Source organism: Poecilia mexicana, unplaced genomic scaffold (assembly GCF_051168715.1).
Source record: "Poecilia mexicana isolate PSO_F unplaced genomic scaffold, ASM5116871v1 scaffold_18, whole genome shotgun sequence".
NCBI lineage: Eukaryota > Metazoa > Chordata > Actinopteri > Cyprinodontiformes > Poeciliidae > Poecilia > Poecilia mexicana.
Window position 1 is genome coordinate 21,866,335 of NW_028263387.1, and position 12,645 is coordinate 21,878,979.

Consider the following 12,645-nt stretch of genomic DNA (forward strand, 5'->3'; position numbering starts at 1 on the left):
CATTACTTAATGAAAATTAAACCATCTATGAAGTTGTGTTGGGATGTGAACCAGTTCCTGTTCCTTTGCTCTTTGGCGTTATGGTAAATGGACTGAACTTAAACAGCACTTTTCCAATCACACTGCGACATTTCTGTCTCTCTTGTAATGTGTTTGTATGTTTTGCAGTCTCTTTTCCACCGCCTACAACAAATTTCCCTTAGGGAACAATAAAGTATGTGTTATCTTCAAGTATAAACATATTGGCATAACGTTTTAAATGTTTTCTATTAGGCTACATATTGTTCCAAAATTGCTTTGTAGTTCTTCCCAAGACTGTCTTTGCAAATTAAATTAGCTATTCCTTAATTAAATTGACTTTTTTGAAGTGTTTTCAATAAAATTAAAAAGCCTGAATTTACAGACATTGGTGAAACTCCGGTAATTGTCTTCTGTGAATCATAAAAGTCTAACAATAGAGATGTTCCTGTCCTTGAAATCTCTTCATCACTTAATACTTAATACTATTCAAAGTCTGCAGAATTTCTGGCAGAATAGCTAAAAAAACAGCCAGTTTAGAGAGAAGAATGTGAATCAAGTGGGAAGATTTTTCAGCAGGGCCTGTTTTTGTCGTTTGCTTGCTTGTGGTTTGAAGGCAGAGCACCATTCCTCAAGTAAGAATCTGTGGCATCTTTCATATAAATAGGTTTCTGCTTAGCGATCACTGACTGACATTACACAGAACCGGTTCAATCCCAACGCTGTATTTCCATTTGCTGCTTTAGTCTCATGCTGCCGACTAGCATATTTTTTAGAAAACAGAAAATACCATATTTTCAACTACCGGAAGACTGGAAGAAGAAACTGCTGATTTCTTACAGAAATTGCCACTTACTTTCAACAGATTCTTACTTCTCTAGCTCATTTAAAAATATATATATTAGTAATAAACGGGAATTTAACCCTGTACAACAAAAACACAAAATATTACCAAATAATTGTATCTAGTTTCTGGTGGAAATGTCTTATTCCACTTGAAATTAGAAAAAAAAAACTAATTTATAAGTAACTTTTCAGCAAGATATAAGAGAACAATTCCTTAATATTGATTTTTAAAAGTACTAGATTATTTCACTTGTAACAAGACATTTCTCCCATATCATAAACAAAATAATCTGCCAATTTTCTATCAGTATTAAGGAGTTACTGACTTAAAACAAGCCCTTATATCTCTCTTAAAAGTTACTTTTAAGTTAGTTTGTCTTATTTTAAGTGTAGTAGGATATTTATACTAGAAACTAGACCAAGATTTTGGTAAGATCTTACCAAAATCTTACATTTGGAAATATTTTGTGTTTTTTTGTAGCGTGAACAGGATTAAGCACCAAGTAAATACTTTGCTTGGGTGGATATGTTTGAAATAAATAAACTAAGCTCACATTTGCTGCCATGTTGTAGATCCAAAAGCTGTTTACAGTCTATATATCAGGATCTCCGCGTGTTTACAACAGGTAAGTAATTAATGGCTTTATTTGTAAATTTGCCCAGGCTGAATAAAGTATGGATTGAGAAATCAGTTGGACTTCCTGGTTAGTAATGTCCCTCCTCCAGCGCCACATTCTGTTTCCATGGTAACTGCCCCTTCTAACTGCCCAGCCACAGTTTCCATGGTAACGCTCCATTCTGTGTGACTTTACTTAGTCGGAAGTTTATAGAAGTTGTTTCATTTTGATGGGATTTAGTGAGTTTTATGTCTTCATTTTGCTTTGCGTTTCAAATCTTGCACGACTTTTAATTGTTTTATAAAACCAGAAGCCGAGCTTTTCGCGACAGACATTGGAAATTACCTTGGACTATAAATGTTTAAGTGTGACATTTGTTAATAGCCAAAACTTGTCTCTATAAAAGATACATAAGTTCAATTAAATGAAGCTTATCAAGCTGCTTATGATCTTCCACACTATAAAGTAACCTAACTTTATAACTTTGTCTCGAGTATCTTCAGTCAGAGACTCCTTCAGAGTCGCTGTAATACAGATGCTACGATAACTCTTTGAAAAATCTGAATTAATTAGTTACAACATTCAATTTTCCTTTGGGATCAACAAAGTATTTTTGAATTTGTATTGAATTTTAACAGCTGTGTATGCAGCCATTTTTTAACTAAAGTAAAGTGCAATATTTAATTTGCAACTAACACGTTTTGAAACAGGCTTGTTGATTATATAGATCTGGCGACAAATTGTGATTTTTTCCGACGCCTGTTTTATCCTGTAGAGAAAATAAAGTTTTTCTGATTAGCCAAACAATTTAACCATAGACTTTGTAAGCCAAATGCCTAACAGTGGGCTTTCAAAAGCGGTGCACCACCCAGAGCTGCACGGACACATCTGAACGACATTCTGGGCAGAAAATATGTGCAGCGCTCAGAGTTTTGGAGGCGGGCAGCAGCTTACATCAGTCTGCAGCCGTGATTAGCAGAACAAGAAAAACAGTAATGATTTAGTAAGCTATTTTGACATCTTGTTTCTGGTCACAGTGTCATTAGAGGGCCATAAATGCGTGTTACCCCCAGAACCTCCTCCTGCAGAAACAGGAAAATGCCACAACGTCGCCTGGCATGAAGCCACGTCGGTTAGTTCCTCTGGATTTATGGAAGCTGAGGAAAACTACAACGTTTTCAAAGTGGGATTTTAACCCGATCTGACTGCCTGTTGGCACAAGACCTGAACAGTTCTGATGGGAGTTGATGGGAATGGAGAGGTGCAGTTTGACCACATTTTTTCACCTGGAGAAATAAAGAAAAGACGAATCAGAAACCACATTATGTGCAAAGCATCGGATACTGTCATCAACTCGCGTCAGGCAGACGAGACGTGACATTTTTCCGTCTCAGATGTGCCTGTTTGTGAGGTCGCGATGCCACCGACAGCTGATCTCCTCAAACTTTCCCAATGCTGAAACCGAATCCGACTGGAAGCAGCCGTGCAGTCCGCTTCGCTGCAGTAATGTGGTAATCATCAGCCCCGTTTTTCTGGTCTTGACCCAAACGTGAAGGAGCCAGGTTTATTTCGCTGGTGCCGTGCGACATTACCCTCCCTCCTTTTTCCTCCTTTCACTCAAAGAATCGTTTCTGATTCTTTCAGTCGCTCCTGCCTCTCCTTTCGTCAGTCTCTCCCTCTCATTTATTCCTTGTGGTAACTGTCGGCGCTCAGGGAGTTGCGGTACAGAGGATCTATAGCAGCTCTGTTGACTTTGGCCCCGAGCAGACAGAAAGCCGAGCCTTTAATTTGAGTGGTTTCAATATCTGTCCCCTTAATAAAACAAATATCTTTGTTTGGAGAGAAAGAAATAACCCCCCCAATTACCATTGAGTGAGGAACTACTGGATGCGAGTCTTTAAACCGACCCAGCTTTGAGATTCAGAATAAGAAAATGCAACGTGCAAATCAGTGATCGGGTTTCAAACCGCACAGATCGGAGCGCGTTGCTCACCGAAACCCCGGGTTTAAAACGTTCCTGTGAATTCCTTCCACATCAGGCCAGTGACATCCATCAGCCTCAGTTAGAAAATACTTCACTGTGCATTTCTGACAAGTAAGAATGAAGAAATCCTCTGTTTGTTGCCAGTGAGAGCAGATCTGGAGACCCATGATTAGGCCTGAAACGATTAATCGGATTGGTCAAGATTAACACGATTAATCGTGATTAATCAGACTGTTCAAGAGTAATCAGATAGATCGAGATTAACTCAATTAATCGTGACTAATCGGATTGTTATTGATTAAGCCGATTAATCATGGCAATCCGATTGATCAAGATTAATCGTTATTAAACAGACTGATCATGTGTAATCAGATTAATCGTGATAAGTCTTTTTTTTTTAATAATTGTAATTCTATTTTGTAATTGATCAATCATTAACTGACGTATACAGGTTCAAAAACCACCATTTGCTGAAAAAACTGTTTTCAGAGCTGTAATAAAGTCAAAACTGTACAAAATATATATAAATTTTAGCATTTAAAAAGGACTGATTGATTCTTTTGTTCGCATCTTATTATGTATTTCTAATATTGTATGAAAAACTGGTTACATTTGTCTTGTCCATTGAATCGTCAGAATAATTAATTACTAAAATAATCGTTAGTTGCAGCTGTAAACATGATGCAGAGTTGTGATAAAACAGTGTGTACGCTTCCTTTGAAGAAGTGCTTCACATTTTCCATTGTTACAACCACAAACCTCAGGAATTTATGTCACAAACACAATTTAGCACATATTTGTGAGATAGAAGGAAAACGGAAGACGGTTTTCAAAAAATGTTTCACAGAGAAACATCAGAAACCAGTGGTGTCGTTTTAGCCTGCTTTACTTTGATACCACAAAAAGAATAAAATCATATTTAGGTAAGATGTAAATTAAGTACGAATCCAGATTCCACCAGGTTGTCATGGCAACATGTGAATCAGCTGAACGGGTGTAAATACTTTTGTAAGGGGCTGTAGAGTAATGGGAACAGAACAAGACATTAAATGAATGAATGAATGAATGAATGAATGAATGAATGAATGAACGTGTTAAAGGATGAGTCTGTTACCTACATGCAGGCTGGAACTAGAGGTCGAGAGGTTAATGATAGCTGAACTGGCTCCATCTGGAAACTGCAGGAAATCATGCAAAAGCACAGAAAACACACAGGAAACACAAACTGTCAGGTTAGACGGTTAGAGCTGCACACAAGCTGACCTTCAGAGCCTTTAACAACAGCGCTACACGACAACAGTGAGAACAGGTTTCCAAGCCAACGAGCCAAATGGAACAACAGAAATGTTTTTAAGCTACATGTTGATAGAAAGTTGATAAAAGTGAGTCTGGATCAGTTAAAATCTGCTTTTATGTTTCTTTGAACAGCTTGTTTAGGATAGGTCTGTGGTCTATACAAAACCTGTTCGTTACACATTTTACACAAAATCATTCGTGGATAACAAGATTTTAGTCTGATCAGTTGTGTTTTAGGGCGCCCTGCCACTTTAAATGTAAGTATTCTCAATGTTCACATTCACACATAAAAATGGCTGCAAACAAGAGGCACAATTAAACAAGCGCACATCTTTGAAAAGCAGAAGTGGAGCCTCCTGCACAACCAACAAGAATCCAGCAAGTGGTTTCTGGATGGTAAGTCAACAATAAAACACTTGTTTTTTTCCAGCAGCCATTGTACAGCGCATAAAACAAGATGACCAAATGTTCTGGAGCTCTGCTTGGGTTGCTACGTAACAGCACTGGGCTTCGCTGACGTTGCTAGGTAACAGCAGAGCGCCTGTCGAGGAACGTTTCAAAAGGCTCCTTTTTCATACGTCAAAAAAACATGAACTTATTGCCAAAAAATGGTGCAGTTGGAATTTTTTTTCTGTTCAAATTAGTTTGTTTATGTTTTACTGATTTTGTTGTGTTGTTAGGCTGGATGTTGCAGTTTTTTTGTTTTTAATTTTTATTTTTGAACATGCAAGTTAAGTTATCTGTTAGATACTTAATTTACTTTGTAGTGAGAATGGAGAGTAATTTTTTTTCTATTGTTTGTAGTTTTCACCTGTTAAAGTGACGCTTTATCCAAACCAAACCAATCCAAACCAACAGAAGACACACTGCGTATCCAACCACTCTATAATGACTCCAACAGGTGATAAATTAACAAAACACCAGGTAGAAAAATGCTAAACGTTGCAAATTCTTGCCCCTGTTTGCTTTTTTTGCACAGATTAAAAACAATGCTGCTTATTATTGAGGTTGCTGACCAGCTGCTAGACTTCACAGCTGTTTCCAAATTACAGATTTCTAAATCCTCAAACATGAGGAACATTCAGCAGGAACCGCAGATTTATCGTCTGGTTTGGTTGCTCTCATTGTGTCCGCTCCGCTGTTTTGATGTCGGGGCGCTTTAATTGGACGAGGTCGTTAATGTCAGGGAGTGTACACTGATTTCGACACCCTGCTTAGACTCCGTGAACCCTCAGAGTGATTTATGCTTCTTAGCTCACGCTGCGCATTTCTGGACCTCCCATGTTGGCACACATTAAAACCTGCTACTCCCTCTCCGACGCAATGAGACAAATGTAATTGAAGAGGATGGAAAATGTGAGGTTTGAGGCGTGAAAGAGGTCAGTGTTGAAACGCTCCCCGCAATCCTGAGAGCTATTTCAGCATAAAGGCAAAGATTTAACGCCCAGGAAATGAAGCTGAGTTCAGGCAAAGTGTCCTGATGTGAAGGAGAAATATGTGAAGCAGGATTGGACAGAAAGGAGAAGAAACAACCAGAGAGGTCTGAGAGGTGAAGAAGAGGCTGATAAGACTGCAACATGCAACAGAAATGATAATAAAGTTCATAAGACATAGAAAATGAAACTGCTGAAATGTGTGCCTGGAAAAAAAAACAAACACAAAACATTTTATGCAGCAATAAGACAAAGAAAGAAGAGATTAGGAATGAAATGGGGATTGGGAAGTAGGACTGATAATCGTCTGAAGGAGGTTTGGGGAGTCCAGAAAGGATGGATATAAAAATGAGGGCAAAATACAAGAGCAAATTTAGAAAAGTGTAACTGGAAGCAGAGATGAAGGAAGGAGGGATAAAACAAAAGCAGCTGAAAGATAAAAACAAGAAAGAAGAGAAAGGAAAATAGTGAACTCAAGATGCATTCACACCATCCCAGTTTAGTGCGCTTCAAATGAACGCACTAAATGTTCATTTAAATAGAAAGTTCGGTTCATTTGGTGAAGTGTGAATGTGCAATGAAACCTAAAATATTAAATTTTGGTTCGGTTGAAGTGAACTCTGGGGCAGTTTGAATGCAGATGAGAACGCCAAGCCAACCAGAGGCCGCTTCAAAGGCAGGAAGTGGACTACACTGCAGGGGATTCTGGGTAAATGCAACCAAAACAAATGCACAGGTCTAGCGCTAGCGGGAGAAATGTCTCATGGTCCTTTACCAAAGACAAAAGAGAAACCCTACAATTGTTAAAATCTGACGATATTCCATTTCTGTTTATATTTTGTGAAGAAGGAAGTTGTGCTTATGTCTTTCTCAGAGGATTTTGGTGCAGCGCCCCCACAGGCGAGCTTTTTTAATTAGTTTGGACCATTTCAGACATCGCAGAGTGAAATCATACATCAGCAGCTGAAAATTTAATAAATGTTGTAACTTTGGACTCCAATCGAACAGAGTCTACCAGACTATCAGGCTAGGAGCTAAGTTTTGTCACTGAACTATTGAGACTTTCGCTAATTTCTGTTTCACTGCAAAAACATAGAATATTACCAAGTATTTTTTGTCTAGTTTCTAATGCAAATATCTAATTTGTTTTAAGTAAATAATTCCTTAATATTGATAAAAGGTACTGGTTCAACTGGCAGATTATTTCGCTTATAACATGGGAAAAATATCTTGTTATAAGTGAAGTAATCTGAAAGTGGAATATTAAGGATTCATTTAGTTAAAACAAGCTCGTATATTTTGCTGAAAAGTTACCTGTAAGTTAGTTTTGTCTTAATTCAAGTGTACTAAGATAATTTAACTAGAAACTATACAAAAATATGTGGTGATATTCTGTGTTTTTGCAGGTAAAAGTAGTTTTAACGACAGATAAAATACCAGGTTTGATACCTCAGAGTCTGAAGTGAAGACAACTAAACAGAAACAAAGAAAGTCTGATTTCAGTGTTTAACTCCGTTTATTGTTACTCCTTAAGGGTTCGGTTCTTAGATGCCATTTATGATGGTGATATTTGAATATATGGTGGCTCTGAGGGGACAAATTCAAAACGGGACCAAAAAAAAGTAATTAATTTGAATTCTTATTAAAGCTTCATTGTCGCTGTCTATTTTTATGAGGTTTTGATGGATTTTACAGACAAAATTAAACATCAAAAGCAGATTTTGGTGTGAGTTGTGTAAGCTCTTACTCCCTCCTCTGGTATATTACAGTGAAATGAAAATGCCACAAGAATGCTCCAAACATCCAACACATTTTTTATGTTCCTTATAAAAATCTCCAAGATGTCCTGGTTTGTCCACAATTAAATTTATTTTTATTTTTTTAACTGATGGAAGTGGAAAAATTGTGATAGAAACTCTAAAAAGGACAATTTTCAACAAGGCATAACCCTTAGAGAAGTTATTAATTTGATTGATATTGTAAATTTGTTGTATTTGTTGAAGAAAAGTACAGCTAAGTGATGAGTAAAGGCTTTTTTAGTGATGATTTCAGCTTGTTAGCAGGTTGGATTTACCTGGTCAGGAACAAGCGGCTCCTGATCATCAATGTCAACAAAGACTTCCCCAGAGGTCAACGTTGGCGTCTCGCCTTGATACAGAAACACAAATTGGGGAAATTTTATCACAGATCTGATGTTCGTATTTGACCATAAGGTAGTTTTTCTCTTACGTCTCCATCCGTCCCCTTCCTCCTCCTCCTCTTCCTCTGCTCGCTCCTCCTCTTGTGTGCGTCGGTACTCCTCAAGCGATCGGATGGTGCACTGACCGACCACCGGCTTCCTCCCAAACTGACGGTTGTCAATGACTTTGATTATGATGGGCGGCATGTAGAGCTCCTCACGGGGAAGTCTCTGTTGACAAGGAACCAAGAAGAGACTTTAAATGTCTGCATTATAATTAAAAAGATAAGTTAGAAACAAAACACGATATCATCAGCATAAAGCTGATTTTATAGTAATTAGCAACGTCAGGGAAACAATGTTTGCTACAGGGGTTTAAATTGATAGTAGCGACCCACTAGAAGATTTTAGTTTCAATAGAGAGGAATTTGTAAGTGAGCAGAGGAGAAAATCTGAGCGCAAACACAAAAATTTGAGAGAGCACAAAGAATATATGGAAGAGAGCAGACGTTTTGAGAACAAAGAGATGAAATTATGCTTTCAAACTGAAAATGTGTGCTCTCGACAACTAGATAAGGTCAGGAAAGTGTTAATAAAAAATGGGGAGGGAGAGGGAAGTAGGTCAGCCATGCTAGCTTGACTTTGACAACTTAACATGTGGATGTGCTGTGGAATTCAATGTGCTTCAGTTGAAAAATAAAAGAAAAAGTGACCTACACACCAACTTTCTGAGATCATCAGTAGAGCAGATGTTTAAATCAGTTAATCAATTACTGCTGTGATCAGACAATTATTATGAATAATCTCAAAATAAACATCGAGAATAAAAACAAAAAACTGTAGACTGAATGTTAGCGCCGCTAAATTGGTATTTCAGTTTCGAGGGCCAGTTTGCCAACTTTGCAGCTGATTGTGTGCAGCCTGTGTTGTAATTGCATGTGTTACACTGTAAAACACAAAATCTTACCAAGTACTTTTAGGTTTATATTCTAGTGTGAATATCTTACTCCACTTAAAATAACACAAAACTTACAACTTTTCAGCAAGACATAGAAGATTTTTTTAAGTCAATAATCCCTTATTATTGATGAAAAAGTGAAATTTGCCAATGAAATTTGTAGTTTTTCATCAATATTAGGAAATGACTGACTTGAAACAAGCCCTATGTCTCTCTGGTAAGCTAGTTTTGTCTTATTTCAAGATATTTGTCCAGACATTTGTCTAGAAACTAAACCAAAATACTTGGTAAGATTTTTGTGTTTTTGCAGTGTAGATGTCTGACGATCTTCCCTGTAGAAGTTACTCCTTTAAAAAGCCTCAGGGGCAACATTTTAAGTAAATACCTAAAAAAATGAGTCAGTTAATGTAGTTCTTTTGACCTTCTCTGGCTTTGAAGAGGCCTAAGTAGGTCCACTGATGCTAAAGAAACACATTAAATTGAAAGAGTTAGAGATGTGGTCTGACTCTTCAAAGAGTCGCATTTAAGGAAAATATGCATGTGGCGTTTTGCTCTGCCCCTGTGGCATAAGAAAGCACTTATGCAGTCAACTTTAAACCCTAATATTGTTAACAGTGAATGCTTGGACCGAGTTCTGGGGCTGAATTTAAGGCAGAAAAATGTGTGCATGTTTCCACTGTCCGGTTCAGGCTGTCATACGCCGGTGGTCAAACGCAGGGCCTTAATCTTGTTAACATTAAACAGCGTGAGCTGCGTCTGCTGAGGCTGAGGGGGAAAGAATATGTGATAATTTCCATACCCGAGTTTAAGCTGTCATAATAAAACACAGAGGGATCAACTTTAGACTGATATTGTTAAACTCTTAAGAACATTTTGGAACAAAGTCTCTGAGTGAGGAGAAAGTAGGGATTAAATCTGGAGCCCAGATTTAAGTTTTGTTGATCTTTTACTAAATTGTTGAAGCACATTTGTCACTATTAATTCAATTTATTATTATTCCTTAGTTTCTGCAAAGAGTTTTAGTTTGCTATCTTTCCATAATGTTGGAAATTCATAAAAAACTACATCTTAATATGTGAGTGAATGATGAGCTATGTGATAATGAAATTTACAGAAAATATCAGAATATTTTTCAATTTTGAGAAATCTGAATCCTCGTTTTACACAAAGAAACAGAACTAAGAAAGTTGGACTTTAGCTGATTAAAATTTTATTTTTATAAGTTTAATCATTAATTAACACTTTCCATCTGATATTATCGTCACTAAATTTATGCATGAATAATTTTAAAAACTTTCTCTCCGTATGTCTGAGGCTCTTCGATTCAAACATTTTAAAGGTTAAAATAACAACATTTGGAGTTTTAACTTGAATCAAACCATCACTAAAGGAAAATAACCAGAATGCTGATGGAAACATGGGAAGTTATTTTTATATTTCCAAAATGTAAAAAAAAAAGAAATGTTTATAAATAAAATTAAAAACATAAAATGGAAAAATAATTAGGTGTTTGTACATCTGAACTCTCAATCCTAATCTGAAATTCTCTTTAAAATCTGGAACTGAAGTGTTTGTTTACCTGAATTAAACACAGCAGGCACACCTCTCACAGATTATCTATTTATTATATTTGTGCACAGTAATTATGTTATTTGCTGATTTTCTGGCTAAAAACAAAGTGAATCAGTCTAGAAATTCACTGTAACCTAATTCCAGAAATTATAAATGTGTGTATTCAAAGTTTCTGCTGTTGTCTCCTTTTATTAGCATTAATATTAAACCCTAAGTTTCAAATCTCTGTCTAGATTTTTTTGACTTATTTTAATTGTGCAAAGTTCTTTAAATATCCTGTGAGTAAATAATTATGCCCATTTCTCCATAACAAATGTAACTTTCATTAAAAAACTTTATCATCAGATGGCGCAAACCGTCACGGCGTTACGGTACCACAGAGCCGGCTTGTAAAAATGTGTTGTCATGGACAGGTTCGGCTGGATAAAGTTAATTAAAATAAAAATTAATGTAAATGTTCAACATTAACTGAATGTGAATCCAGAGTGAAACCAGCCCTACTTCGACTAACATTTATTTTTATTTAATTTTATTCCTGCTTCAAACTCTTGGATTTGTCTTTTGTTTATGTAGAAACAAGAACAAGTTACTGAATTTTTCTTTTTGTTTCTTTGCTTCTTTCGTTCATCAGTCAAATCAGTGAAGATGAAACATTCTTTTTTTTTTCTTTTTACAAAACAAAAATCCAAAAACATTCATAATTTGAGACTGAAGTCTGTTTTATCACAAGAATTCAGAGTTTATTTTTCATCTGCATCCAGTTTCAAACCATCTGGCAAGTATCTGCGCTTCCAGTAGAATCTGCGGCCTGTATTTATGTTGTATATTAATCTAGCGTACATGCTGGTGGCCACTGGAACGTCCTCCACTCTGCATCTGCAGAAGCCTCATGAAGTTAAGGCAGAGCTGGAAACATCTCAGGCTGCTGCTTTTACTTTTCTACTAAAACATCTGAACTTTCCATGGAAAAAGGGAGGGAAGCCTAGCGTCCTTCCCTCTGGTGCCATTATTGTGGCTTAGCTGATGAAGATAAATGACTGGAGCGAACCACATCACAGCAGAGGTCTCATTAGCCATGAAAGCAGTGGGCCTGGGCTCTGATTACACTCTGTGTTTGTGTATGGTTAGCTCTGTCCCCGTGCTCTCACCACATCAAGGATGAGCGTGTTGACGTCAAAGTTTGGCTTCTTCTTCACGCTGCGGATGACGCAGCTCTGCACCACGCTGCCTCCACACTCCACCTGCAGGCTGGGAGACGTAACGCTGGACAGCTGGAAGCTCTTCAGGTTTCGAACGCCCCACGCTAAGATCTGACGCAGAGACGCAGGAAGAGAAGGAAGCGTTTATATTTGTACACAGACAAGTATCTACATAATCCAACGCTATTAGGTAATTAGAGAAGTAGTGGAGACTTTAGGAACAAAACACCGAATCTTGTTTCTAGTTTCTACCACAAATATACTATTACACTTGGAAAAAGACAAAACTTACTTAAAAGTGACTTACCAGCAAGATATGGGGACTTGTTTAACTAAATAATTCCTTAATTTTGATGAAAATGTGCTAGTTCTATTGGCAGATTATTTCACTTACAACATGGGAAAATTGTCTTGTTATCTAGAACTCGTAGTTTGATTACTTGATTAACTGTAACCTGGACACTATTTAGCCATTAGCTTGACTGTCAGCAGCTGTTAGCCTGATTCCAAATAGCAGTTATCTTAACTTTGATAAGCTGTAAC

The 12,645-nt window shown here is 37.1% G+C and overlaps 1 protein-coding gene across 3 annotated transcripts in view; it reads right to left on the reverse strand.

Annotated features, from left to right (window-relative positions):
* dysf (dysferlin, limb girdle muscular dystrophy 2B (autosomal recessive)) overlaps positions 1-12,645 on the reverse strand; it is an 89,847-nt gene that overhangs the window by 37,113 nt on the left and 40,089 nt on the right. For all 3 annotated transcript variants that reach the window (XM_014981496.2, XM_014981495.2, XM_014981497.2), the window contains 3 exons: positions 12,052-12,213; positions 8,424-8,604; positions 8,269-8,342 (listed from right to left, as the gene is read on the reverse strand). In XM_014981496.2, the coding sequence (XP_014836982.2) occupies positions 8,269-8,342; positions 8,424-8,604; positions 12,052-12,213 (417 nt within the window). The remainder of the gene's footprint in view (positions 1-8,268; positions 8,343-8,423; positions 8,605-12,051; positions 12,214-12,645) is intronic.